At 43.2% G+C, this 23,690-nt stretch overlaps 1 protein-coding gene and 1 long non-coding RNA gene across 4 annotated transcripts; both read right to left on the reverse strand.

Moving 5' to 3' along the window:
- Positions 1-6,930: 6,930 nt before the first annotated feature.
- LOC124049992 (coxsackievirus and adenovirus receptor homolog) lies at positions 6,931-10,378 on the reverse strand. The gene is made up of 2 exons (XM_046372154.1): positions 10,049-10,378; positions 6,931-7,963 (listed from the first exon to the last, which is right to left on the reverse strand). The coding sequence occupies exon 2, from the start codon at positions 7,921-7,923 to the stop codon at positions 6,931-6,933; it is 993 nt and encodes a 330-aa protein (XP_046228110.1). The 5' UTR covers positions 7,924-7,963; positions 10,049-10,378.
- A 4,604-nt stretch (positions 10,379-14,982) lies between these two features.
- On the reverse strand, positions 14,983-22,634 carry LOC124049871. 3 transcript variants are annotated; one of them, XR_006841493.1, is made up of 7 exons: positions 22,336-22,634; positions 21,937-22,222; positions 21,685-21,816; positions 21,197-21,387; positions 19,656-20,987; positions 17,462-17,659; positions 15,536-15,638 (listed from the first exon to the last, which is right to left on the reverse strand). It is a non-coding gene; the product is annotated as an uncharacterized LOC124049871 (long non-coding RNA). The 3 variants fall into 3 exon arrangements; XR_006841492.1 differs by having other exon boundaries at positions 14,983-15,731; positions 21,197-21,816; XR_006841491.1 differs by having other exon boundaries at positions 21,197-21,816.
- Between the last annotated feature and the right edge of the window lie 1,056 nt (positions 22,635-23,690).

Consider the following 23,690-nt stretch of genomic DNA (forward strand, 5'->3'; position numbering starts at 1 on the left):
AGATTAACATGCAGTTCATTATTTTATGTCACTAACTGTGTGTCCAGTGCTCCTCGTAGTCTTGTGTCTCTCCCTCCCTTTCTCTCTCTCTCTCTCTGTATCTTTCTGCAGGTATCTCTCCATCCAGATCTTCAAGTTGAACTGTAGCCGGCTCTATGACCAACCCAATGTGTATTGTTGACATCTGCCTGTCATTCCTCTATGTACCGACTATGGGCGGGGTGGTTCTCCCTACGGGCCGAAATCGAACTGATAGGATAGTGATTCTCAACATCACATAAAAAAAAAAAAAAAAAAAAAAAGAATACATGAATGTTACAGCAGTTCATTATAATTTTCAATACTATAAATTTCCTATAACTTGTGAAATGTTAAAATCATATTGAGGTGGTAGAATAAAGATCAGGGAGGCAAAGGAGAGGTACCGGAGGAAGCTGGAGTGGAAACTCCAGCAGAACAACACGAGAGAGGTGTGGAGTGGCATGAGGACCATCACAGGTTATGGGGCAAAGAGCGGAAGAGTTGATGGTGGTGTGGAACGGGCGAATGAGCTGAATCAGTTTTTTAACAGATTCGACACTGGGACCCCAATTCACGCTTCAAACGACTCCTCAGCAGTACGGTTGCAGCAACCAGCCATTCCAGCCTCTCTCCCTCCCCCCACATTCCATCTGAATGGCCTCGCTCACACCTCGTCCCCAGAAGCCTGGGTGGACCACTCTCACCTGGGTACCACATGCACTCCTCCCCCACCCATCACCCCAACGATGACCTTCACAGCTGATCAGGTGAGAAGACAGCTGCAGAGAGTCCGTGCAGGCAAAGCTGCAGGCCCAGATGGTGTGAGCCCCAGGGTCCTGAAAGCCTGTGCCCCCCAGCTAAGCGGAGTACTCCATCATGTCTTCAACCTGAGTCTGAGTCTTCAGAGGGTCCCCGTGGTGTGGAAGACGTCATGCCTCGTTCCTGTCCCGAGGACGCCGCGTCCCAGCGACCCCAAGGACTACAGGCCTGTGGCCCTGACGTCACACATCATGAAGACCCTGGAACGATTCGTCCTGGAACAGCTCCGGCCCATGGTCCAACCACTTCAGGATCCCCTTCAGTTCGCCTACCAGCCCCGCCTTGGAGTGGACGACGCCATCATCTACCTGCTGAACAGAGTCTACACTCACCTGGACAAGCCGGCAAGCACTGTGAGAATCACGTTCTTCGATTTCTCGAGTGCGTTTGACACCATCAGGCTCTGTTGGCTGAGAAGCTGACAGCGATGCAGGTGGATGCCCCACTGGTGTCCTGGATCGCAGACTATCTGACGGGCAGACTGCAGTATGTACGCCTGAAGTGCTGCCTGTCAGATGAAGTGATCAGCAACACCGGGGCTCCACAGGGGACTGTCCTCTCTCCCTTCCTCTTCACGATCTACACCACAGACTTTACGCACTGCACAGAGTCCTGCCATCTTCAGAAATTTTCTGATGACTCTGCAGTGGTTGGGTGTATTACTGGGGGGGATGAGAGAGAGTACAGGACGGTAGTGGACAACTTTGTCACATGGAGCGGGAAAAACCACCTACAGCTCAATGTGGCAAAGACCAAGGAACTGGTGGTGGACCTGAGGAGGACTAAGGCTCCAGTGACCCCTATCAACATCAAAGGGGACACTGTGGAGGTGGTGGAGGAATACAAATACCTGGGGGTGTATTTAGACCACAAACTGGACTGGTGCAAGAACGTGGACATGGTCTACAGAAAGGGCCAGAGCCGCCTCTACTTTCTGAGGCGGCTGAGGTCCTTCAACATCTGCAGGACGATGCTGAGGATGTTCTATGAGTCGGTGGTGTCTAGTGCCATCACATATGCTGTTGCCTGCTGGGGCAGCTGCCTGAGGGTGAGGGACACTAACAGACTCAATAGAATCATCAAGAAGGCCAGCCATGTTGTGGGAGAGGAACTGGACTCTCTGACAGTGGTGTCTGAGAGGAGGATGTTGTCCAAAATAAGAACTATACTGGACTTTCCCTCTCACCCTCTCCACAATGTGCTGATCGGCTACAGGAGCTCGTTCAGCAAAAGACTCATACTGCCACGGTGCACCACAGAGCGACACAGGAAATCATTCCTGCCTGTCGCCATCAAACTGTTAAACTCAGCACTGTGACGGACACACTCAGTTTATATATGCAATGTAAATATTGGTTTTCTACACATGTACATAGCTACATTTTAAATTTTCTTAAAAAATTTGAATACAGTTTTTGTAAATACCTGCAGTTTGAGATTTTAGTTTTTGTTTATCCTTTCTTTATTGTTTATCCTATTTTTTATACTTCGCACTTTTCTCCTTTCTTGGTCGGGAATACTGCATGTGCAATGTCTGTAAGAACAAGAATTTCCCTCCAGGGATAAATAAAGGAATTCTGATTCTGATTACTCTGACGACTTCGACATCTCACACAGCTCACTTCGCTGAAGTCGATGTCTATGGGGAAGTCTAGGTATCTCTGCAAACCAAAACAGCAGTGAGTCAGAAAAGAAAACAACAGAAAACTAAGACTGTACTATGTGGATACAATAACAGATACATGTAGCCTATTGTGAAATGTAACAGGAATGGGTAACCAAAAATGATGATAAAGTCAAAGTCAGCTTTATCAAAGTCAAAGTACAGTAAGTTGTATGTAAGTTTTATGTATTGTACTGGATGCAGACAAAAGTTGTTTTTCTTTTTAACCTGTTTTCCTGATGAAATATTTGAATTACTGACGCTACTGTATATCTGCTGAGATTTGGCTGAACTCTTAGTCCAGCCTCCCTTAGTGTGAGTCCGTGGTTTATTACATGGTCAATGAGTGTCGTGCGGATTTCCTTGGTTAAAGTTGGTCCTCTTCTCCTTTGTTCAAGTGCTCTCTCATTTTCAAGTCCCTCTCTACGTCTACCTCTTCCTCGGCCTCTTTCTTCTCCTCTATAAAAAAGCAGCAAAAATGGAAGGAGCTCGAAGAAGAGTGAGAACGCATGCCATTTGGCCTCTGTAATGCCCCTGCGACCCTTCAGAGGCTGATGCAGAGATGCCTGGGGGGTCTAGTCTCTTCCAAACTTGCACAGCCGCTTAACACCCTATTGTCCCCAAAAGTGAAAAGAAAGCCATGGTACAGTGGTCCACAGAGTGTGAGGAGTCCTTCAAAACTCTGAAGGAGGCACTTGCCCAAGCTTCGGTTCTTGGTTATGCAGATTTTGCCCTTCCCTCCCGAGTTTACACTGATGCCAGCCTTACAGGCTTAGGCACAGTCCTGGCACAAGCCCAAGACGAAGCGTGTCATAGCCTATGCCAGCTGCAGTCTTCAAATTATAATTCATTTAAGCTTGAACTTCTTGCTCTAAAATGGGCTTTAAGTTTAAGGACTTCCTCTGGGGCACGCAGTTCACCATGTTCAATCCCCAACAATCCCGTTGTCCACCTTCAGTCAGCTAAACTTGGGGCCGTCAAGCAACGCTGAGTGGCTCAGCTTGCTAATTACCACTTCGATGTGAAGTATAGGCCAGGAAAGGAAAATGCTAATGCTGATGTGCTGTCTCAACTACCACCACAGGTCCAAAGCTCCCATCCTGCAAAAGAAACCTCCGAGGCCGAGGCATACAGTTCATGCTGTATGGGCCCTTGGTTACTGGCAGCCATTACAGGAGGGAGATCATTCAACGCCTGAGGTATTATGTCAGCAGAAGACAGACTACTACAAAAAGAGAGCGCAGTAAGGAAACGGAGTGACCAGGCTCCTCTTGCAATGGTGGATGGAGTATTGACTTGGTGGTTCCAAGACCCAGCCTCTAAAGAAGTAATGTCTCAGATTCTTGTCCCCCTACAGCATTGGTGGGCTACATGGGATGAGTATCACAGACGCCAAGGCCACTTGGTGCTGCAAAGATCTGTTCCATCTTCCGTAGAGCTTTCTACTGGCCTCGAATGGAAAAAGATGTGGCTGAGTGGACATCCAGGTGTGAAAGATGCGTTCGACGTAAGTCACATCCTGAAGGTAAAGCACCCATGACATTACTCCTCTTGAAGTTGTAGCCCTTGATTTTTTTGACTTTGAGTAGACCTACAGATGCATACCAGTATGTACTCATAGAAACTGATTTATTCACAAAGTATGCATGGGCCGTCCCCACCCGGGACCTGATGGCGAGTACCACAGTCAAAGTTATTCTCAAACATATAATCCAGACTGTGGGATGTATTGAATGTTTTCAGTCGGACCAAGGGGCAAACTTTGACTCTGCTTTGCTGAAAGAACTTTGTCAATATTATGGATGCAGGAAAAGCAGGACAACCCCCTACCATCCAGAGGGTAACGCCACCTGTGAACGCTGGAACCAGACCTTACCTGATATGTTGGGTACATTGGAAATTGTGTCACTACTGATGTCATTACTTACCACACTTTATGTTTTGTAAATCCCCCACGCAGACTGTGTACAAACATATATCTATATATAGATATATAAGAATTTCCCCTCGGGGATAAATGAAGGAATTCTGATTCTGATATATATATCCTGCTGCTGTCTCTGCTGCTGTAACATGAGAATTTCCCTCATGGGATCAATAAAGTACATTTATCTATCTATATGCCAAACATACGGAACAAGTCAAAAATGTGAGGGCCATTGGATGATTATTACTCTCCCCATCTTCAGAATCAGGGTACATATATATATATATGATCCCAACATTCATCAGAGTATGTTATAACATGTACTGGCATCCAACATCAGACAGGTGTAATCACACTCGATCCCAGCATCCAATATTGACACATACAATTATAATGGATCCCTGCATCCAACATCAGGGTATGATATCACACAGGATGCTGGCATCCAACATTAACACACACAATTAATATAGATCCTGGTATACACTTTCCCACGTAGACACTAGGATGGGGAACTATGTGAGAGTGCTGTTTGTGGACTACAGCTCAGCATTCAATACCATAGTCCCCTCCAGGCTGGTAACCAAGCTGTGTGATCTTGGACTGAACTCCTCCCTGTGCAGGTGGATCCACAGCTTCCTTACTGGCAGACAACAGGTGGTACGCGTGGGCCCCTATAACTCATCCCCCCTCAACTTTACAGAACAACTTTACCCGACCTGCAGGACATTTACACCAAACGATGCAGGTCGAGAGCCGAGAAGATCCTCAGGCAGCCCCATCACCCCGGACACTCACTCCTCTCCCTGTAGCCATCAGGCCGTCGGTTCTGCTGCCTGAGAACCAACACTGAGAGGATGAGGAAAAGCTTCTTCCCCCAGGCCATCCGTCTGCTCAACAGTGAGTGTTAATCTGGACAATCCCACTCCCACCTGCACTACATGCACTAGATGTAAATACTGCACATTTTCACTTTTTTGAAATTTAATTTTAATTTTATTATTTTTTTTTACAAGCGTTCTCTTTTGCAATATTTAAATTTAATTTTTTTATTTACCTATTTTTTGGTAGCAGGGACATAAAGAAGTTCACTGCACATTGTACCGTGTATGATTGTGTGTGTGACAAATAAACCTATCTTATCTTATCTTATTTTATCCAACATTAGCATGCTATTACACTGGATCCTTGCATCAAACATCAACACAGTACTCTGGAATCCAATACCATTATGGAAAATTATACTGGATCCTGGTATCCACTGTAAGGGCATGCAACTATGCATAACTCTGACATCCAAAACCATGATTTGCAGCTTGAAAATAACCAACCAAATATGCTTTATTGCAATGCAAACATTTTATGACATTTTGATTAGCAATGACAGCCAGATCAAATATCTCATCCCCCTTTCAGTATACCACTGTAATATTTCTCGTGACAAAACCATTTAGACAAAAACCTTCTCAAAATCTAAAATAACTTCAGAACTAACCAGAAAAGCTATTACCAGTTTACAGCTTGTCAGTATAACCATAGCATAACACTGCATATATAACACAATCTCCATATCTTTGTTAATGAAGTATTAGCATCCACTATCTCAGTATACCTATGGAAAAACACCCAGCATCTCTATACATACCACTTTGTGCGATCCAACATCTCTGTATCCATACTTATGAAGTATTAGCATCCAATATCTCAGTATACACAGGCTTTGGTCCACTATCTAAGTATACCCATGGAAAAAAAGCCAACAAATCAAAATTTCCCACTATCTTTGTATGATAGCTGTTGAAGATCAACATTTTCATGTGACCATGCAATAACAACCAAATTCTAGCTGTGATGCACTATGTCAGTACATAATGTAACATTACATTAATATTAATATTACAATCATTTTCAAATGAGTGATGGCCCCAAGTGGCCCTGTAAAAAACTTCCATCCATTTTCTCAGTATACCTTTGTGATGAAACCAAACTTACACTTAAACTAACAGAAGCCTTTCTCTGGCCTGAATTAAAGCTCACAAGCTGGTCATCTTTGAAAGTAATGCTCCCATAACTTCTCCATCTACAAAGCAAAAGAGAGAAACAGAGCTATTTTAATTGAATGGAAGATTTTGCTTGCACGCCACAATCCCTTAAATTCAATACTGCAGTGAAATATGATTTCTCAGCTCAAGTTCTTACCCTCATAATCCACATTTGTTTCAGGTATCTCTTCTGTAGAATCCTCCTCCTGTCAAGGACAAAAATGACATTTACATTTCTGACATAAAAGGGACCTAGTTAAAATTTTATGAACAATAAATCAAGCTTCTACCCTTAACCTTAATGAGGTTTACCACTCACCTTAATTTTCATAAGGGTTTTGGTTATGTCTTCAAGTTCCATGCCCATCTTCTCCCACAAATTCCATGTGTTCTCTATACAGTCTACCATCTTTAACATAAAAAATTATTTACTGAATTATTTTATTTATTGAATTATTTTACAAAACAGGAACTGTAATTACTGCTACATCAAATTCCTTCATTACCGTGATCATTTCTGGCTGTGCAGGGACAAACCTCTCTTCATCAGCTGAGACATTTTCTTCATCAGACTTCTGCTGTTTTTTTTGTTTCCAGCAGCGGAAAATTATGCCTGCCGAAATTATGATAATGAAAGTAATGGGAACAGCCACTGCGATTGATACTGCCCCATCCAGTGATGAAGTGTTTTGAGATTCCGTGGTGAGGTTCAAGTGAACCGTGTGGGTTTCAGCAGTGTCATGGACCATTCCAAAAACTTGGTTGAATACTGACATCATTACCACAACAGTAGTTGCCTGGAGTGTGTGAGGGTAGGTTCCTGTGATGGTTCCTGTGGTGATTACAGTGGTGGTTCCTGTGGTGGTTTTTGCATTGTCTTGTGAAGACAAGTCATCATGAGAGCTTGCAGAAGTTTCGGTGGATGGCAACAAACTGTAGTTTGCAGGGAAGGTGGTGATTAGTGAAGACTTGTTCCTCAGCTTTAAGTCCACATCAGACTCAGTGCCACCATCGGAACCATAAACTGGAACAGGCACCTCCTCCATTACCATCAGCTTAATCTGACTGCTTTGGACTTCTCGAAACTTTTTTACTGTACATTGATAAGTACCTTTGTCTGTAATCTTAACACGTTTAATGGTTAGTGAAGCATCTCCATCTTGGGGATCTGGAGAGGAAAAGTGGACTCGGCCTTCAAAACCAGTGAAGTGGTGTAGTACGTTCTCAGTGTAACAGATGAGGTGTTCCTCTTCCTCTTGACCATCTGAACGGTTGACCGTCCACTCAATCTCCAAGTCGCCAACATCCACAGAAGCAAGGGTGAAATGGCATCTGAGGCTGATGTCATGTCCTAGCGCTGCTTGGTATTCAGAAGAGGGGCTGGTTAAATTCAATCCACAGGTGGATGTAAAAAGTACTGACACCAGACCGATGAGCAAGACCAAAGCCATGGAAATGTTTGGGGGCTTGAAGGATTAACATCAATGTGATCTGTAGGGTGTGATAGAAATAATAATACATTTGTATTTTAGAACACAATACTTGAATATGCTACTGCAATATTACCCTTTATTTCTGTACTTCAATGTTTAGGGTAAAAGCCTTGTCAAAGTCTAAAAGAGCCCTCTGAAAACTAGACTAGACTACTAGACCCACACATTTTGATAATATTCAATTCATCCTGTTAAAACGGTTTGTTGGCTCAGTCTGAGCATGTTGAACAATGACTGTTAAATCAAAAAACAATATTGTTTGTAAATTCACAGTTTATTTTATTTTTTTTCAAAGCACTATAAATCCTTCCTTTTTTAAAAAACAGATGGTTTATGTCTTTTTTTCTTTAATATATTGTCCACCACATACAACAAATAATTTTAAAAGCCACTCTCCCTCTCCCTCTTCTTTACAGATGACCTAAAGCCTCTCTCTCTCCCTCCTCTCTCCAGAAGGGAGAACCTACCTTTCACTTTTCACTCTCTCTTCTCTTCAGACCTACCACCTCACTATCTCTCTCTCTCTCTCTGTCTCTCGTCTTTACAGACATCCAACAGTTTTTATTAACCTCAAAGCCATTACGAGTCACTCACGCGTGTGCGCGTGCGCGCATGCACACACACTTAGCTTCCCTACCCGTGCTCCATTGGGCTCGAAAGGGCACGTGATCTCGCAATGCATTGTGCACATTGTGTGCCATTTTTGCGTGCAAAAGTTTTTTGTTTGTACATCACTTAGATACAGTGCTGAGAGAGAGAGAGAGACACACCAGGAAAAAATGGACTGCACAAAAGAGACAACAATGGACTGTAACGAGACAAGCTGGACCTTGTTCCAAAGGCTTGGTACCTCGAAAAAAATAGTAAAATTGGTGGAATTGATCCATATGAGCAAGTGCAGTGATATTTATCTGGGTTTGCACTTTGTATTTTCATTTGTTACCTCATTTGCACTGTTACTGGAATTTCAACAGTGTCACTGCACTGCACAATAATGTTTGTAATAAACTGAAAAGCTTTAAAAACAAGAAGTGTTCAGACATTATTGCTTGAGTAAATGGCATGGTCTCATAGAGGACTTCTTATAGCTCAATTAAAATAGTTGGAATAACATATATACATATATATATTTCAGATATTGCTACTGAACTACAATATTTATTATCACTATCAGGCACAGTTTTATTAACTGTCTTTGTAAAGTGCAGGCCTGGTGTTTGTCGTCATATGAGGAAGTAGCAGGTGAGGAGATTTTTATGACATATCAATGACATGTTAAGGATAAATAGAAATAAGCAGAGAAAAATTAACAGCCATTCATTTTATTTTCAGAAAAAACACCACCGACACCAGTCTGAAAATGTCGTGAACACAGTAACATGTGTCGGGTGATTGCGAGGAAAGCGATGTTTGGTCGTCTCACGGTTGCTATCCCAGCCATTCCCCTGGCTTTGCTTCCACGTTGGAAATGAGAGAAATCTCACCCCATCGTTTTTTTTGTTTTGTTTTATTTTATTGTAGCCGACGTAAACACACCTTTCAGTTGCCCACAAAACCCACAATGCATTGCGGTTTTTACACCCCGCTACGTCACACTTTCGAGCTCTATAACAATGCCATCAGTAGGGTAGTATTTTTATCATTACTTTCCATGTCAAGTTCACATGCTTGTCGCGATTTCTACCCCCAGGTGTTGACCTCACTGGCTCATCTATACTGTCAAAACTGTTCATTTTAAAGACTGAAAACAAACGAGCGCCGCCGTGTTGGATTGCGTCTAACGCTCACCAAATTCTGATTGGTCGAGAGGACATATCGCATTAGGCTAAAAATAGTTTCGGCGCTCATCGCGGTTTGGAAATAAACTGCATCTTGCAGTACATTTTAAGCAAGGAAATGTAGCGATTCGTCATGAAATGCTGGAGCAGTGAATAAGATCAGTACAGAATGGCATGACGAACTCATTTTTTTTAATTTGGCGTTTATTGCGTTTTGGAAAAGAGCTCTTAATTTTCGTACCTTTCGTTTTCGTGACATACAAGCACACAGTATTGTAAGTATAAAGTTATAATCAGTTTCTTACCTCCTACGTCCATTAACTGCACAATTAAGTCTCCCTGTGTTTCGCCTCATCCATTTAGCACGTCTTGCTTCAACTCAGCACCTGGGAAAGCATCGCAGATTGGCTCTCCAAATCTCGCGAGATTACGATATACCTCGCTACAAATAATGAAGCACAACACTGACAGTGACTTTAATCCTCATCAGAATCCCCAGAGGTTTTTCCACAGTGGTCTGCAGGTAAGACTTGACTGATGTTTGGTCACACAGTTTGTGAAACTGAGAGAGTTGTTGGTTTTCTTACATTGTAATATAAAGACAGTGGACCACAATGTCGATGTAGGTAGGCAGGGGCGAGTATTTCATTCCACTGATGTTTTTGTTAACCCCCGTGAAATAGTTTCAGAATCAAAATCCTTTATTAAACCCTTGCAGGAAATTGTTGGATTGCAGTGCTCCATTTCACAGTACAGGTAAATAAAGAGGAAAGTAACATTAAAAAGATACAAATAAAATAAAATGGTAATTAAACCCAATCCACAAATAGTAATATAATAATAGTAATAATAATAATAAAAAAATGGAAATACAAGAATAGAAAATCAAGAAGTAAAGAAATATACCCTTCAAAATGGACACTATATACATTGTTAATATTAACTTAAATTGTGCAAATAGAAATTATATACAGAGTAGTAGGATATTTTGTGTATTGCACATATAACAAGGGTTGGGCTTCAGAAAACTGGACAGTACAGTCTATGTGACTCTTCTGTTAAAATTTGATTCCACTTGGAGATCAACTCAGAGTTTTTTTCATTTAAGGCTGTAAAGGTTAGATGTTTGGTTTGTTGGTCTTTACATGCAGAGAAATTGGTCTTCAGTGACCTCTTGAAATTTGTTGTCAATTTTGGGCACTTCCTGTTGTGGTAGATATAGACACCATAGTTTTCTCTGGTCCCCTGCCCAATTTGGCTGGTGACCACATGTTTAGTCGCATGTGGTCGCTTCATTGCTGGATGTCTCGGTGGTGTTCGGCAAACAACGTGGCCTATATAGACAACTGGATAAGTTTCTGGGGAAAACCTGGTCTGGTTAGGAGAGGTGGCATCCATCCTACTTTGGATGGGGCAGCTCTCTTGTCTTTGAACATAGTAAATTCTGTACACCACCAAAAGCCATGACAACCACCCAGATTCCAGACCAGGGGGCAGAGCTGCTGTCTTACACACCCTTCTGCAAGCTCCTTTCTACTGTCGCCCCCCCAACCCTCTTCACACCCCATTGAAACTGAGTTGTTCATAGAGTTGTTCATGAAAATATAGTTAAAATCAAAACAACTACTCTAGTTAACCAGTCCAAGTATTAAATGTGGTTTATTAAATATTCAGTCCCTCATGTCCAAATCTCTGCTAATAAATGATCTGATACTCGATCACCATATTGATGTAATGTCACTCACAGAAACCCGGTTGCAGCAGGATGAATTTCTCAGTTTAAATGAATCGACCCCTCCGTGCTGCATTAACTACCAAGTACCCAGAAATACTGATAGAGGAGGAGGAGTGGCAGCAGTTTATCAGTCACGATCTGCATATTAAGCCTAAACCTACTGCTAAATACAATTCATTTGAAACTCTTACTCTTAGCTTCTCACACACAGACTGGAGAGCAGATAAACCACTTTTATTTGCTGTGGTGTGGTCCCCCAGCGCCTTATTCTGAGTTCTTAAATGAATTCCCTGACTTTCTATCATATTTAGCAATAAAGTCAGACAAAGTTATCATAGTGGAAGGCTTTAACATTTGTGTGGATGTTGAAAATGACTGTCTAGCTTCTGCATTCAGATCACTGGTAGACTCAATTGGCTTCCCTCGAGGGTAAATAAACCCACTCACTCCTTTAATCATACCCAGACCTGGTGCTAACCTATGGCATTGAGGCTGACCACCTTACAATTTTCCCCCAAAATCCTATCTTGTCCGACCACTCCTTAATAACATTTGAATTTACTTTGGCAAACTATACTTTGCCTGGAAAAAAAATCCACTACAGCAGATACCTTTCTGACACTGCTGTATCTAAATTCAAAGAACGTGTCCCAGCAGAGCTACCCTATATTAATACAATGGAGGGCAACTATGCCAATTTCACTCCCTCACAGGTAGACGTTTATGTAGATAGCACTGCAACATCATTTCTTGGGACCCATAATTCTGTAGCCCCTCTGAAAAAGAAGGTTATTGACCAGAAGAGAGTAGCTCCTTGGTACAATTCAAATCTACACATATTGAAACAGAAAACTAGACAGCTGGAAAGAAAATTACATTCCAGCCAATGTGTCGAGGATCGTCAAACCTGGAAAAATAGTTTATTAATGTATAAAAAAGAGAGTCAGCTGGGTGAAGGAGGAGAAGAAGAGGTAGACAGGATAGAGAGGATGAAAGAGAGAGAGAGAGAAAGAAACATACATGAAATAGACATAAGAAATTACAAAGGACAAACATGATAGGTTGTTATAATTGGAATTGGAATTCTGAAGACTATGTATTGTATGTATTTGTTTTTTAGCTGATATGTTGTTCAAGTTAGTTATAACAGCACTACATAGAAGAACAACATAGGCAGATGTTGACAGTAGACACTGGGTTTGTAGTTCAACATGTGGATCTGGATGGAGAGAGACCTGCAGAAAGATACAGAGAGAGAAAGAACCCCGATTTTCTGGCCACTGAGCTAAGGACTGTCAGCACCTTGCTCAAAGCACTTGAACTTTTATTATCACCACCTGAGAAAACAGGATTGAACTGGCACCTGTCTGATCACATGACTGCATCTCTGCCCCATATGGTGTTATTGCCTTAAAAAGACAATACATTTCCTTAGAAATTATTTTTGCAAATAATCCAGGCTGTTAGTGATGATGCAAACTGGGGCTTCATATGGACAATACAATTACACAGTGTCTGAAGTATGTATGAAAAAAAAATCCATAACATTGTATACACAGATTTACAAATGTTTAGATAGTTTCTGGCCAGAAACACCTCCCTTTTTCGGGAAAACAAATGTCAGCTGGGGTAAAAGATTGTCCAGTCGCACCATGAAGTTTGTCTCAAGTGGAAGTGTAATCTGCATTTATCTGTTAGAAGTTAGAACACTAGCTTGCCGTAGAGTTTTTCTGCCCCCAAGTGGCCAAAATAAAGAACTGCTTCCTCGATGTTTTTTTCTCTCCAAATATTGATCATCTTCTGTTTGTTTTACAAAACAATTAAGTCTATACTCATGTTTATTGAAATAATTCTCAACAATTAAGTAATGTAAGTAAAGAATTATGTCATTTGTACATAAAATGTGTGTTTTTCCTGTCATAACGTTTTTGTCAACACCATTACACCACACAATAGAAAGTTAATGATTCCTATTTTGGTTTGGTCTGATATAGATTTAGAGCATTTAAACCCTTGTGTCTGCACCTTTAGTACATGTTAAATGTGGAATATTCCTTTTTATTTAATTTTTATGCTGTGTCACATGTGCTCTTTGAGAACTATTATCATTTGCATTTAATATAAAGAATAACAGTTCTGGACATAAATGAACACATTCTTTCATTTAAAGGAACAATTACATGAATAATTTGGCTGTTTTAGACAAACAGATTGAAAGTATTCAAAAATACATACAAAATACAAAAGATTTTCTCCACTCAAATACATTTAACTTTGCTCATCCACTTAATTTAAAAATTTGGTGCAACAAATCACTTATGTAAATTTTACTTTCTTTCACCACCGTCGGACAGAAAAAATGACGGTGTTGATAAAAACAACAAACCTACAGGAGCCTTTTTGCCCTTTTTTCATTTAGCAGATGTGCAGAATTGTAAGGGGGTCCTCAGGAATATATCTGACTAACTATCTAACCAGTTTTATCTTATTTGTTTGATTTAACTGCTAAATTATAAGTGGCTTTTTCCTGTGATGCTAGTTTGGATGCTTCTTTCATTTTATTTTATTCCAGGTTGTTAAGTACAATGGCCTCAAGGCATATTCGCCATCACTAACACCTGCTTATGGTAAATATACCATATTTCATCATATTTCCATTGCACAGTCAGTAGTGTAGATGTCAGAGATAGATGTTAACTACTGTCTGATATTATTTTGCTTCTGGATTCTTTCTCTTCAGAAAAATTGATCAGAGATTATCAAGGCCATGTTGCAGGTGCCAACCCCACAATGAAAATGCTAGAGAACGCTATATGGCATGCAATTCACATCATTCAGTCTTTGCAGTTCATGGCCAACTCAAAAATCCCATCTCCATCCCAATTTCCCAATTCAATTTTCACCAAGGTTTGTGGCTGAACTCAAAGGGCATGGATTCAGTCCGACGACACAGGAAATCTACCTCACTGATGTTGTTGGATTTGTCAAATACATTTTGAGCATGAGCCCTTCAAGTGTGAGGCTTGAACAGAAGGCTTTCAACGCCAGCGCCGTTACTCTGCACACACACATTACGCACAGCGCGTAGGGCACCAAGTGCCAGTGGGGGCACCAAAAAAAATCAGGCTCGTGAAAAAATCATTTCAATAGGCTAGGTACTAGTGACGATATGGCACCACAAGGCATTTGTGCTTAGGGTACCCAAATGGCTAGCAACGGGGCTGTTCAACCTCAACTTGGAATTGCGAGCATGGTTGAGAGACATTGGGAGGAAAGTAGTGGGGCGCCAGCACCACAAATAAGTCAGGCAAGTTAAGCAAATAATTAACAACATTAAAGATGATGTCATTTTCCAAGTTGGGGTATATGTATATATACTTAACTGCATTTGTCTTTTTCTGCAGCCACACTCATCAAGACATTGAAACATACAAGCTCAGTTTATTGAAATGGCACCAAAACATATAGGCACAGTCCTTGGTCAGATAAGATATAATATGGTTCAATTATTTATATAGCGCTGTGAAGAACAGGCTGTGCAGCCTACTCAGACTTTCAGGAAGGCAGTGTAGGCTGCACGGCTTATTCTTCACATTTGGTATTGCGGTGGAAAAAATGAGGGGAATTAAGAGACTGTGAGAAAAGAAGAAAACTGTCTAAATGTATTTTATTTTAGCTCTTGCAAGAGGACTGAAACCAATAAAGTAGCAATAGGCACACTAGAAGGAGACAGTGCAAAAAATATTCTCAGCAACGTTTTTATATGAAACAGCTCACAGATAACAACAAGGCCACAGAGAACATGATTATTTGGATTTCTGGCTAACAGTTATTGTGTCTGAATGGGTGCCATGGCAACTCAAGGTTACTCATGTGTGTGCAAGTGTAAATCTCAGGAGAGTATGTGTATTGTGTCAATCACTGGTGCGACTAAGGCGGGCTCAACTGCCACCTGTAGCCATGTTGGTCCATGCAGCCCCACTCTTATTTGTCGTGTGTGTATAGTGGGTGGCAGCTCACCTTCAGGTTCGTTGGTAGCTTGGCACGCTACTCTACGCTGACTTGGGAGTCATCGATGGATGGGTGTCTTCTGGCTCCGGGATGCGCTTTCAGTGGCTGGCGTGGATCCAGGAGATTCTCCCAGCGACCTTTACAGCTGTCTGAATGATAAGGAGGATCTGAAAGGGGCCTCTGAACTGCCACTGTTTCCAGTGCTTTCTCCTGAAGTTTTTGATAATCACCCAGTCGCCAGGCTTTAAGTGGTGTTGTTTTTACCCATGAGTGGAGAGAGGAGAGTGAAACCGAGAGACTTACACAGTAGTTTAACATGTCATCATCATACAGCTTAGAGTCTAAAGAGAGTCCCTGGCCTAAGCCCTGTGTTTGGAGGCCTCCCATGAATCTCAAACGGACTCAAACCATGCTTGTTTCTAATTCGCGAGCATGTGGAAAAGCACAAGAGTTGGTATCTTAACCAGCGCTGGGCAGACAGATGTGAAGTCTTTTGTGTTGAGTGATATGACCCACTGCATGTGGGACCATGAGTGTGAGTTCAAAATCTCTGGAGGATGTCATTGTCTTCTCTGCAGCTGCTACAGCTCTCAGGCAGAAAGGCAGCCCTGTTGCTACTGGATAGAAAAATAAGCAAAAGGTCTAAGTTTGTCCCCATGTTTTTGATAGAGGACAGAAGTGGCATATCCACCTTTTTGGTCCACAAACTGTACAAATGGTTTGTTTGGGTTTGGCAAGCCAAGTGCACTTTTCAAATCTTCAAAGGCCTTGCTTCTGGAGTGCATATGACTTTGTTGTGAGCTGCCAATTGTTTACCATGGACTGTGGCTGAGACTGTGGCTGAGAGAGGTGCCTCTCACCTCTGAGTACTAGGAAGCTCAAAACTTGTTTTTTTTAGTTACAGTCCGTGTCGGCCGACCCTCATCTCTAACTTTTTTTAACAGGAAATATTGGAGTGCGCACTGGTGAATCATCACATGGGACAATTATGCCCGCCTTAAGTAATCAAAGTCAAACACCAGTGTAATGCCATTTATGGCTTCTTGTTTTAAGGGGTACTGTTTTAGACCTGTAGTCTGATTTAGAATGAACTACCACAGGTGTTGCATCTTTCAGTCCAACATCATACTTATGTTTAGCCCAAAGGATATACATTATTGGTTTTGCTATACACTGTTCTTGGATCCTCTGTTCTGCAGTACTGCACTTTGTCCAGTAGATATGTGTCAATGTTAACCTCTCTGGCTTCTCAACCTTCCAATGCCAACCTTTCTCAAAATCTGTGTCTTTCCCTTTACTGATATGTGCTGTGCAATGTAATTCCTGTGGTGTCATGTAGTGTCCTGCCTGTGTGCTGTGTCTGTGTGTGAATGACATCAGGCTCTCTGGAGTGTGTGTGTGTGTGTGTGTGAGTCGTGTAACAGTTGCCACTCATAGACATAGAGCAGTCCCAATGGGCTGTATTTAACCATTTGTGTTGGATATTGATAGCCTAGATCATCCTGTTTCAAAACTTACACCATCTGGTGTGGAGTGGAGAGTTATGCTAAAACTGCACATTAAGTCCCTGCCCAGCATATTGACCGGGGAGTTCTTTGAAACAATGAATGAGCGTTTAGTCATCTGATCATCCAGTTCACAGTGGATAGGGACCGAATAACTGTCCCTCACATGTCTGTCCACTCGTGTCAATAGTTAAACAAGTTCTACCATTGAGTTTTGGAACAAATGGTAAGGCTGATGTTGTTAAAAGAGATGTAGTAGCTCCTGAATCTACATGTCTGCATCATGTCACATCATGTCTTCCAACAGATAAGGTTAACGTAGGAAATTTTTTGTAATCTTCATCATGATACATTGCATAGGCAAATACATCACTTTCAGGAATCCGTTTCGAATCATTTTTCTTTCCAAACAATACTAGTCTTGTGTTTGTGTCCCTATCTGGTGTGCGAGTGTGTTTGTGTGTTACCTCATCCTGCTTCCTCCTGGGTGGCTCCTGTTCTTCTGGGGTTCTGGGCTGTTCTCCTTCCTCCCTCATGGTGGGGGCACTCATTTGACCAATGTCCTTTTTCTCTACAGTTAAAACATTCTTCTGGGTCCCAGTGGCTGCCCCCTCTGCCCCGCACGTTGTTTCGAAACCTGCCTCTGCCTCGTCCTCGTGCCCCACCTGTCATTGCATTGTACATGGTCAGCTGGACCTCATCCAGTTTCTCCTGTCTTTTCTTTTTCTTCAGTGCATTCTGATGTTTCTGAATGTCTTCTTCCTGCTCAGCATGTTGTAAAATATCTGCTAAGCCACATGTTCTTCAGGTAATGCAGGAGCAGTGGCAGGTTTCTGCCAGTGAGGGGTGCATTCTGCTCAGAAACAAGCTTTTAAGGTTTGATTAGTAAGCAGACAGTGGGGGGCATCCCATAGTCTCTGGGTGTTCCGTGCCACTGTGACAGTCAAAGGCAACTGTGAGGTGCGCCAAGAATGTGCCCACAGTCTCTTCCGAGCCCTGACTTATCATCTCCAGAGCAGTGATATCCTGTGAAACTGAAAACGCAGCCTGGACATCCGTACCGAGTGCTGTAATTGCATCTCTGTATTTTTGGTTGTCGTTATGTATCCAGTCTGGGATTTTCAAGCGCAGAGGCAGCCTGGCTTCAGTGAAATAACCTCTGATTTTATGATACTGAGGCCCAAAGTTCTTTTACAGTACCCTCTGCACTTCAATTCAATTCAATTTATTTTCTCTAGCACCGTATACAATCAAAATTGTCTCTAGATGCTTTACAGAGACCCAGAGTCTGAACCCCCGAGCAAACAGACAGTGACAAGGAAAAACTCCGTTTTAATAGGAAGAAACCTTGACCCAGCTCACAAGGGAGAACTATCCTGCTGATAGTCGGTTGGGTGAAGGGGGGGGGAGAAGAGGTAGACAGGACAGAGAGGAGGATAGAGCGAGAGAGAGAGAGATTGTATGTATTTGTATTGTATTGTATGTATTTGTTTTTTAGCTGATATGTTGTTTAAGTTAGTTCTAATAGCACTACATAGAATAAAGACATGGGCAGATGTTGACAGTAGACACTGGGTTTGTCAGAGGGCCGGATGCAGTTCAACATGTAGATCTGGATGGAGAGAGACCTGCAGAAAGATACAGAGAGAGAAAGAAAGGGAGGGAGAGACACAAAACTACGAGGACAACTGGACACACAGTTAGTCACATAAAATAATGAATTATATGTTAATCTGATGAGGGGAGAGGAGGGGAGAGGAAGAAGAGGAGAGGAGGTGGGGGAGTAGAGATTGTGGTGGTATTGGGGAGGAGGGGGAGCTGCTTGGTGGATCATGTTTGTGTCCCCCAGCAGCATAGCTATGATAGAGATTAAAGATTAACAGTTAGTCACACCTGTTCTACCTGTGGCTGTCTGTCAAGAAGTGACTGTAACTATGCCTACCAGCCCTACACACTTTGTTTGAGGCTAACTATATGCTTTACTAAACAGAAAGGTTTTAAGTCTAGTCTTAAAAGTGGAGGTGGTGTCTGCCTGTCAAACCCAGATTGGCAACTGGTTCCACAGTAAGGGTGCCTGATAGCTAAATGCTCGTCCTCCCGTTCTACTTTTCTGAATTCTGGGAACTGCCTTCAGGCAGGAGGTTACGGTCCATTCGGACCAAAACCTCACGCCACAAGAACAGTTTCTTCCCCTGTGCTGTTAGACTGTCGAACACCAAGTGACTAACATGCTGCCCTGCACCTTAGTAACCAATTTTTGCTCATGTCATTATCCACCTTCTGTTCATTTGCACTTTACCTCACCCACTTGCACTATACTCCACCCTGCACTACCTCACTTTTGGACTACCTCCAGAACCATACTTATTTTACTTATTTTATTTTGTGTTACCTTATTCTATTTTATTTTATTCTTCTATTATATGTTACTTGATACGTTCTATGTATGCACCAATCACCAAGACAAATTCCTGGTACTGTGAAACCTCTTCACTTACAATGGCAATAAAGTCTTTCTGATTCTGAAGTAAACCTACACTCTGTGATCTGAGTGTTCTATTGGGAATATATGTGACTATTAGATCCTATAGGTACGATGGGGCTAGTCCAATTCCCTCATGGTTGGTCTGTAATCTCTGCAAAATGTTCAAATTCTCTCACCCACTGAGTTGAGTTCTTCTCTGGGGGGGCAGGCAAGAAATGGCATCAGTAAGGTCTGCCTCTGTCCATGGGCGGTGGACCAACATTACCCCGCTGGGTCCTGCCACCTTCATCATTGGGTATGACTGTTCAGCGGGGGTTTCTGTGGGGGTTTCTGGCAAAGGGGGCCTGGCGTCATGCCGTATTACTTCTTCCCCTTCTGCTTTCGGTTGCTTGACCACCCTCGTCTTGCTTCTAGTGCCATCTGCTGGTCCCCTGCTGCTGGCCCCTGCTCCATCCTGTTGTGATGCTGGGGAAGGCTCTTGTGGTGCAGCAGCTGGGTTGTATGGTGGTGGTGGAGCGGAGTCCAGATCAGGATGGATCCTCCCAAGATTCAGCTCGGAAAGAAGAGGAAATTGTTTGTTAATATGTTGTGCGTGTGTGTGATTTTTGTTCTATCGCTCCCTTTTCCTTCTCATCTTTCCTAATCTGTCCCTTTAGCTGCTGTCTCTTCCTTTTCTGACTTTCCTCCATCCACATGGCATATGCTTTCCAATCTGCTTTAAAGGGTGTGAAAAGGCACAGAAGGAGAGGCTTTTCCCTTGAGTGCACCTTTTTCCCTTTGCTAGCTCTGCAGTATCCGCGGTATCAAGGATCAGGTAATACTGTGTGTACTTTGCAGCAGATCCTAAAAATGTTCTTTGTGTATGATTACAGTTAAGATTCCTACATTGCAGGATTCTACAAGAGACCACAAGAGGAGTTGACAATATGGCTCAACCCAGGGAAAGTCTAAGAACTTTATGATATATATTAAATATACTTACATGTAATATTAGCCAGTTCAGGTTTAAATCAGAAAAGAGAACAACTGTATGCACTGTTGTATTAGAGCACTACCAGACTGTTAAAATGGTAATCATAATAATGGCAATGCCTATAATTCTAACAATGTTAATGTCCAATAATAGAAGAAAGCTATAAATGAAGGTAAATGTCCTTTCATGCAAGTAATCTGGCACTCTGTGTCCCTATGAATTGATGTTCCACAACTTATGTAATGTAGTACTGACAGCTTTATTGAACAAAGTGTATGAGATGGGGAAACACACAGAATAACAGCACAAAGTATCATTGAACATGTTTAAGAATGAAAAGTAATAAAAATAAATACTATTTACAATCTGAACAGGACAGAATGGATTTTGTGTGTGTTTATATTTTATGTCCCTGAGTGTGTTGGCCACAGAGTGTGCAGGTGGGGAGATTTTGTACCGGCAAAACCTTGATTCCTTGGAGGAGGTGCATGGGGCCTGGAATGTGTGCCCAAATGCAGTCCTTTCCACTCCACACCTATAGGTAGAGTCACAGTCAATGTGAGGTTAACTGAGTAAATAATTTCAAGTTTGTTACATTACACTTCATTTAGCAGACGCTTTTGAACGCCTTGAATTTCTATCTATCTATCTATCTATCTATCCATCCAAAGTGACTTACAGAACGAGTAGTAGCTTACAGAATGAGTAGTACTTACATGCACGCATTACACAGAGTATACTCACTTGCTGGTGAAGGTGGCAGGGAACACGGCTTGGTGAGCCTTGCTAACTTGTGATAAAATGGTGGCTTCCCCTGCATGCTGCTGACCCACTGTGCCACCTTCTCTGCTCCTGGCTGCATTGGTACACGGTCCACAGCTGAGGACCTCAGTTATGACTGTGTACCACCTGGACATGTCACAGATGTGATGTACCTAAATTAAATATGGGGGAAAAAAATCAAATCAAACAAAGGTCAGTAGCAGTATATGACTTTCTGTGCTCTTTATTTCCTTTCACATCTACATACATTGTAATAAGTTATACCCGGGTATGGCAGCAAAACTGCATGTAAGGAGTGAAGGAGTTCGTCCACACTCTGACAGGGTACCACACAACGACCCGGAAAAAGGCCTGTGGAGTTGGCAGAGCCCCACTGACATAGCCAGGAGCACTCCTTCAGGTGGGTAAAATAACCTATGATTAGATTTCATCACCTTTCGCCTCCTGACCTGAACCTAACCCTTGTAGAGCTGCACGAGTGTGAACAGCCCTCACTCAGTGTCCTCCTTCAGCCGGGATATGTAAGCTGCTGGGATTCCATTGGTGTCTTCCCTCATCTTCACGCAACCCTCTAGCTCCACCTGCAACACACAGAACACATACAAAGAATTTGGTTATCATTGTGTACAAAGTAAAATTAAAACATGTTAGGCAAATTGTTCTCATTTACATTGCATACACATATATTCAGTATCACTTACAGGGGAATCACTCAGATTAACCTTGGAGGTGGATGGGGACTCTGTGGGCTGGCTGTTGACTTTAGGCTGCTTTGTTCTCTCCGCAGGTCGGGCAGCAGCTTTTGGCTGCTCTGTCCTCTCTGCAGGTGGGGCAGTGGCTTTTGGCTGCTTTGTCCTCTCCACAGGTCAGGCTGCGGCTTTTGGCTGCTCTGTCCTTGCCGCAGGTCGGGCTGTGGCTGCAGGCTGCTCTCTGATATCCCCCTTTGGATTTGAGCTAGTGACCCCTGCTCTGTGTTTGTCAAGCAGGCTGGAATCATAAACATCAATTAAGTACTGTCATGGCTGATGTCACTGCAACTGTAATAGTGAGTAAAGATGAATAATAAGAACAATCCATTGTATTAAATATAATATGCTTACAACTTCATGTGGCCCACATCATTTGTCCCCAACGAGTGAAATGGGGGCATTCTGGTACTGGCCAAATGGCATCACCAGCTTTCCCAGGCACAGCTGACAGGAAGGCGCTGGGTTACCTTCCACTTGCAGGAGCTTCTCTGCGTTGACCAGGGCAGCGGCCTGGTTCAGAAGCTGCTGCAGAGGCCTGTGAAAGGTGATCTTTTTGTCCCAGTACAGACGGGCCTACGCAAACCAGAAACCCTGGCTGAACACGGAGGTCCGGTCTCTGCTGAAAGCCAGGGATGCTGCGTTTAGGTCAGGTGATAGAATGGCACTCAGGGCGGCAAGAAGAGAGCTGACGGCAGGAGTGAAGAGGGCCAAGACCGCATACGCCCAGAGGATCCAGGGACACTTTGCGTCCGACGATCCACGGAGCATGTGGAGGGGCATTAAGTGCATCACAGACTATAACACCAAAGATGCACAATGCCCCAGGGACCCCTCTCTGCCTGAAGCTCTCAACAACTTCTTTGCCCGCTTTGAGGACCCGGACGCCCCCCTCAGCACCAGACTCACCCCCCCACCTGGTGAAGAGCCCCTCAGTGTGACCCCAGCAGAAGGACCCTCCAGAGGATAAACCCACACAAAGCTGCAGGTCCCGATAATATCCCGGGGCGGGTGCTGAAGGGCTGTGCACATCAGCTCACAGAGGTACTGACGGACATCTTCAACACCTCTCTCCAACAGGCGACGGTCCCCACCTGTCTGAAGACCGCTACAATCATCCCCATTCCCAAGACCTCCACAGTGACGAGCCTGAATGACTATCGGCCAGTAGCGCTCACTCCGATAGTCATGAAGTGCTTTGAGAGACTGGTCATGGCCCGCATCAAAGACTGCATCGACGTCACTGTGGACCCACACCAATATGCATATAGGAAGAACCGATCCACAGAGGATGCCATATCTTCTGTGGTCCACACAACTCTCACCCACCTAGAGAATAAAGACTCCTATGTCCGCCTTCTCTTTGTGGATTTCACATCTGCCTTTAACACAATCATTCCGCAGACACTGATCCACAAGCTCAGTGCTCTCAGTTTGAGCTCCACCCTCTGCAATTGGGTCCTGGACTTCCTGACAGACAGGCCGCAAACAGTGAAGATCCATGACATCTCCTCCTCCCCCATCACCCTCAGCACCGGCTCTCCCCAGGGCTGTGTGCTGAGCCCCCTCCTGTTCACCCTGCTAACACACGACTGCTCAGCGCAACATCCGAGCTGCCTCATCGTGAAGTTTGCGGATGATACAGCTGTGGTTGGACGCATCGCCAACAGCGACGAGGCCGACTACAGGCAAGAGGTGGAAGGCCTGGA

Source organism: Scatophagus argus, chromosome 18, assembly GCF_020382885.2.
Source record: "Scatophagus argus isolate fScaArg1 chromosome 18, fScaArg1.pri, whole genome shotgun sequence".
Classification (NCBI taxonomy): Eukaryota; Metazoa; Chordata; class Actinopteri; family Scatophagidae; genus Scatophagus; species Scatophagus argus.